This window comes from Schistocerca cancellata, chromosome 3 (genome assembly GCF_023864275.1).
Source record: "Schistocerca cancellata isolate TAMUIC-IGC-003103 chromosome 3, iqSchCanc2.1, whole genome shotgun sequence".
In the NCBI taxonomy this organism is placed as follows: Eukaryota; Metazoa; Arthropoda; class Insecta; order Orthoptera; family Acrididae; genus Schistocerca; species Schistocerca cancellata.
The window spans coordinates 579,527,981-579,533,980 of record NC_064628.1 but is presented as its reverse complement, the minus strand read 5'-3'; the positions used below and the strand labels follow the sequence as shown (position 1 = coordinate 579,533,980).

The 6,000-nt window shown below is 37.1% G+C and overlaps 1 protein-coding gene across 1 annotated transcript in view; it reads right to left on the bottom strand.

Moving 5' to 3' along the window:
- Positions 1-451: 451 nt before the first annotated feature.
- Positions 452-6,000, bottom strand: part of LOC126175435 (mitochondrial amidoxime reducing component 2) — a 147,332-nt gene continuing 141,783 nt past the window's right edge. Inside the window, exons 6-7 of the mRNA XM_049922236.1 lie at positions 5,317-5,391; positions 452-920 (exon numbers count right to left, since the gene is read on the bottom strand). Coding sequence (XP_049778193.1) covers positions 794-920; positions 5,317-5,391 — 202 coding nt within the window. The 3' untranslated portion in view covers positions 452-793. The remainder of the gene's footprint in view (positions 921-5,316; positions 5,392-6,000) is intronic.

Below are 6,000 nucleotides of genomic sequence, written 5' to 3'. Positions count from 1 at the left end.
TTTCACAGACTGTCAAAGAATTTGTAACTATTGACAGGGGAAGGAATAATTTTTGATTACTGTAAATTTAAATCCACAGCACTGCACAACTGGCTGACAGTAGTACAACGAAACCGTTCAAACTTCATCCGATTCAGCCAACTATTAACGTGCTCCTAGTTTTGAAGAGGTCTACAGCACAACATATCCTATCACAGTTTTGCATTATGCAGTGCTATTAAGGGGCTGTGTTGTTATTCCCAAGAGAGGTTAATGCACAACTGTCTAACATTCACCCAGGATAGGCTGTCATCACATCTCGTGACCTGCCAATTCTTAACATCAACTTTTGGTAACAACAGCATCTTTTGAAACATTTCCCTTTTTTTTTTATGGCATTTTTCTTCATAGCAAATATCATCTTGATAACAGAGGATTCTCTTATTTTTACAATGATACTGCATTTATATGATTTTTAGTCTATTTATTTTGTAAATGCAAGGTTACAATCTTTGTAGACTTTCAGAAAGTCTCTTTTATAAAAATATGTATGAGCTGCCAGATAATTTCTGGACTGCTTTTAATACAATGGACTTCAATTAAGCACTCTTCAGTTTAAAGAATATTCACTTCTATCCAACACAAACTTATAAAAATATAACAATATCCATAAAATTGTACCAGTGCCAGTCTTCATAGGTGCAATTTCCTTGTACACAAATATTTTTATGACAACTTACAAACATCTCATCAGTTTCATTTCTATGTATTGCTATTTAATTCTACTCTACAACAAGCAGAAATTTCTCCGTCTTTAAGCAGGAACAAAGATCTCATCACCAATTTTAACAGAACCACCTTGGTGCAGTCCCAAATACCGACCAAGTACTGGTGCTTCCCCTTCAATAGCCAGTTCTGACTTTTTGGTCACCTTACGATATCTGGAAAAGAAACCAATATATTTTCAAATTTGGTAACAACAAGGCAATAAGAATGATACATTAATTAATGGAATATCGTGTGAGTTTCTTAGAACATTTTACTGTACATGATTATGTCACAAAAGTGAAAACAGAAATACACTACTGCATAAAATAACATATACCAACAATGAAAGGTTTAATTTATGACTAACCACTTTCATACAGTCTGGTGCAATCTAACTGACTGAGGCCATTAGTACTTCATGCTCTGAATTGGGAAAATTGTTGACACAGAAGGGGGATAAATGGCTAAGAGACAGTGTCAAGTTTCACTGTTCTAGTAGGTTGGGGAGGGGAGCATTCTCAGTAGAATATTTACTTTCTCAGTTGCCTACGCACAGAGTGCAAATACTGCAATTGATATGGAACGATGTCAATAAAAATGGATGCACAATATTTAATAGAGCCACTGTACATTTTAGTGTCCAAATAACATTTCTCCAACTACCACTCAGCTCTCAATGTGGATCCAAAACATGCAATAATATCAAAGGCGTGTTCCTCCTTACTAATAATATATTCGAGTCCCAGTAATTCCAATGCAGTCACTGCCTTTAATGCCGCAATACACACAACAAAAGTAAGGTTATGGCATACTTTAGTGTTAGACAGCAGAATGATACTCCCAAACAAAAGCTTTCATTCGAACATCCTTTACACACTTAATACCAAGTAACATTCAGTAACATGTGTCTTCCACATCTACGAGTATGTGGCCATTACTGGAGGAATCCTGAACCGAAACCATGTAACTGTTCCTGTAGGGTGACACACAGTAGTGTAGTGTACATTCTAATTTATTTATTTATTCTTCTTTGGTCAAAATCCATCAAAAAGAGAAATAATTCCAATGACTGCCTAGACAAAGAACTTAGAAAAACAATGAAGACAGATAAAGGCCCAAAAAGGACACATACTAAAAGTAGTAACAAAAGTGAAATTGGAGGAGAGTCTGATGATTTAAAAGTTTAAAGTGGAAGTCATTACAGTTGAAAAAAAAATAGGGGAAGATTCTGTCAGTTTGCAAGTTCATAGGGGACAGAATACCAGCTGTTAAAATGAATATCAGTGAAAATTCTGGTGCTGTACCATTTGAAAACTGACCATCAGAAATAGATGTCAATTCTCCATAAACAGAGTGTTCTTCTCAGCTTTAGGGTGATCAGCAAAACATACCTTTTAACACTGATAGAACATTATTCTATAGTAAACTGGATGAAGAGACTAAACTACAAATTATATACAGCAGGCCATGCAAGCCATCGAGGTCATTTCCCTAGTGAAACTAAGACCAAAAGATTGCTTTGCTGTGATTATCATCAAATTATATTAAAATGGGTCAGAAAATGGAATTATTTGATTATGCTATTCCCTGCTCTAAATGCAGTATACTGTGTTGTGTGCTGGTTATTTGGAGATGGAGAAAATACATGGTGGGATGTACAAATTAATGATTGGCTAGGTCTAAGCAAGAGAATAAAAAGTATGTGAAACTTGCTCTACACATTTAATGGTGTGCATTACTTACAGAATGTGGAAACATGGCAAAACCATTAAAACAGTTTCTGTTGAAGGGTATGATCAAATGGATGTGACAAGAATATTAGCTCCACATCAAACTGGTTTTCACAGCTATCATGAGGATCAAATAAAGAAACAAAGTGGCAATGTCTTAAACATAATACATCTACTCTACAGACATGATCTTCTTCTGATGGCATATCTTTCTAATGAAAAAACTGAAACAAAATGTTTAAGTCCACAAATTTAAAACCAGATGATACAACTGTTAAATGATTGTGTTTTAGAACAGAAATCAGTGAAATTAAACAGCCATTCTTTTCAATTATTGTTGACACAGTCCCTGATGAATCAAGAAAAAGACTAATTTAGCATTGCCTTAAGACATTTGCTCTTACACCTACATCTACACCTACATCTATACACTGCAGACCACCGTGAAGTGGATGGCAGCGGGTACCAATATGTCCCATTGTACCCGTTATTAGGGTTTCTTCCAGTGTAATTCACATGTGGAGCACAGGAAGAATGAGTGTTTGAATGCCTCAAATGTTATTCATAGGACACTGTGATATATCCCAACAGTAATCATTTAAAGCCAGTGCTTGAAACTTTTTTATAGACTTTCTCAGAATTGATTACACCTGTCTTCAAGAGTCTGTCAGTTCAGTTCCTTCAGTATCTCTGTGCACTCTCCCACAGATTAAACAAACATGTGACCATTTGTGTTGCCCTTCTCTGTATGCATTCAATACTGTCTAGTACGAGTGCTTCACCCTTGAACAATGTTCTAGAACCCGTCGGATGAGTGATTTGTAAGCAATCTCTTTTGTACACTGATTGCACTGATTTGTGTCAAACCTGAAAGGATGCTATCTCTACTATGGAAGAACTCCTGGATCAAGTAATGTAAATAAGGGTTGCCAGCCTCACTTAACCTAGGGAGATAGTGTTGAACTTCACTACTAAAAATCAATAACAAAAAGCCCAGTAGCTATTTAACTAGTTCCAAGGAAGATTCCAAAGTCTGATCACTGTACTGGAAAACGTTCACCACTAACGGTTCCATACACCACCTTCAAGTGGCTATTAGCAATTATTACTGATGATCACACAACAAAACTGGGACATAGTCCAAAGTGAACAAGGAAAGAGTCATGCAATATGTTAATCCCAAATCAGCATGGAAACAAATTAAATTTATTGACATAAATGGACCCTAGCCAAATGTGTCATCACACACCACCTACAAGTAGCTAATGGCTCAATACTCTGATCTGAGGTCTCTCTCTTTACCCAACAAGTCCACACTTGCTAAACCGCAACACACTGAGGAAAAACAGAAAGATCCTAAGCAGAATTCCACGCTCACATCTGGGAACACAGTTTGGATCCTGTCAGGCTTCTGTTTAGCAGTAAGTAACTTGGGCAATCATGAAAGATCGCCCTGTACCACACGCAATGAAAATGCTGCTACTTCTGTCTGATTTCTGCTGGCCAACTCCCCCATTTTACGAGTTCCAAACTGCTTCACAAAATTATTTAACATGTAGGCTTTTCAGCCAAACAGAAAGAGGAGCAGAATGTAGGGTTTCTCATTGGCTCTCCTGCTAATGCCTCAGCTCTTCTGTAAGGTGCTGCCTCCTTGCTGGGTATTTCGAAATTTTTCTGCGATGTATGATGGTGTCACTGGTAGAGCTTTGAAAATACTTGTCCTTCAAATCTACCTAGTTGGGTCAGACCACCACCATTTAAGATTAGGGAAAACTCCCTTTCCCCGTGCAGCTGGAAACTGGGTGAGGCAACTAAAAAGGAGGAGGAGGAGGAGGAGACGACTACTGTTTAATGTCTTGTCGATAATGAGTTCATTGAAGCAGAGCACAAGTTTGGATTAGGGAAGAATGGAGAAGGAAAGTGGTCATGCCCTTTCAAAGGAACCATCCAGGCATTTGCCTTAAGCAATTTAGGGAAATTGCAGAAAACCTAAATCAAGATGGCCAGACGTATTTGAACTGTGCCATCCTTCCGAATGAGTGTCCAGTGTGGTACCTACTGCAGTGCTACTCCACTCACTAGCATGACTACGAAGGCAAACTAGGTTAGCACACATGGATGGCTAGGACCTAATATTTTACACTATTAAAGAAGGAAAAGAGCTCTAGAGCTCCATCAGTGATGACCCTCAACATCATTCAGTATTTCTCACTAGCTTGGATGGATGTGAATGGCAAGAAGAATCAGCCATGCCTCTACTGTAGGAACCACATTGGACATCACCCTGCAGCAAAATTGTAAGAAATCTAGATGAGGATAAGGCATCAGGGATTTTGAACAAAAAATAGGTAACAACTACAGCACCATCTCTCTCAGGAAACAATTCTGTTAAAGTTACTGTAAGACTACTGCTGTGTTAACACTAAACAAATAGATGGCACAATGTCAACGGAGATCATTTCACTTTCTTTTATAACTCTCGCCCAACATCATAATTTTTAGTATGCTGTCGGGCTTCAGGAGCCTTGGATTCTCCATATATAACTTGCACTGAGCAAATCTGTTTCACAAGCAGTTTTGAAGAAAAATCAGAAATTTACTTTCCAAGTATTTTAAGAAGAAATCTATTGGAACCTTAATAACTGTCATTAGAAGCATGTATTAGTCAAGCAATTTCTTAGCCCAGATATTCAAATGTTGTACACTGCATTACAAAATCCAAAGCCATAATCTAAGACCAGCTGTCATTCTGAATTCTGTATGTCACAAATTAAATATAGTCAGTTTCTTCTAAAAAAAAATAAAATAAAATAAAATATTAAGATATTGTTTTCCTTACTTTCTCAAGGTCCTCAAAGGCTCTAAATCATCAAACTTCTTAACTGTGTCTGGGTGGACAGTTGTCATAACACACCTGCAATGTTCAAAGCAACTGTTAAGCATATGTCACAATATAACAATACAATTATATTTCAACTTAACAACTTATTAACATTTCTGACCAAGAAAACAACTGAACATTATAACACCCTGCTAAAAAAATACAATGCTGGGAAGCAATAGTTTACCATTAAAGGGTGTGGACCAATACTCAAATCCCAAGCAAGACAATAATTTCTACAATAAACCACTTATGATTTTCAGATTTAGGCACCAGCAGTTTAAAATCTATAATTTACAGATGAACTTACATGCTTATCTGAAAGAAAATACCTTGTTGACAGCCCACAGCTGCACAAAAAATTCAAAATTTGTTTGCTGATTGTGAATTCTTTGAAATCAATTTTATTAGGTACAGCAGTACTATACCCATCAGTGACATGTGAAAATCTGCAGTGGAGTGCAACTCAAACCCAGATTTCCTGCTTATCACGAGTGATCACCTTAACCACTTTGGCTATCTGTACATGCTCCCCTGGACCAATCCACCCCTCCATATGTCACTCTGTCTACACCCTTATGTCACAGTCCACTATATTCATCACCTAATGCTCATCAACATTATTAATTACAGAAGCATTTA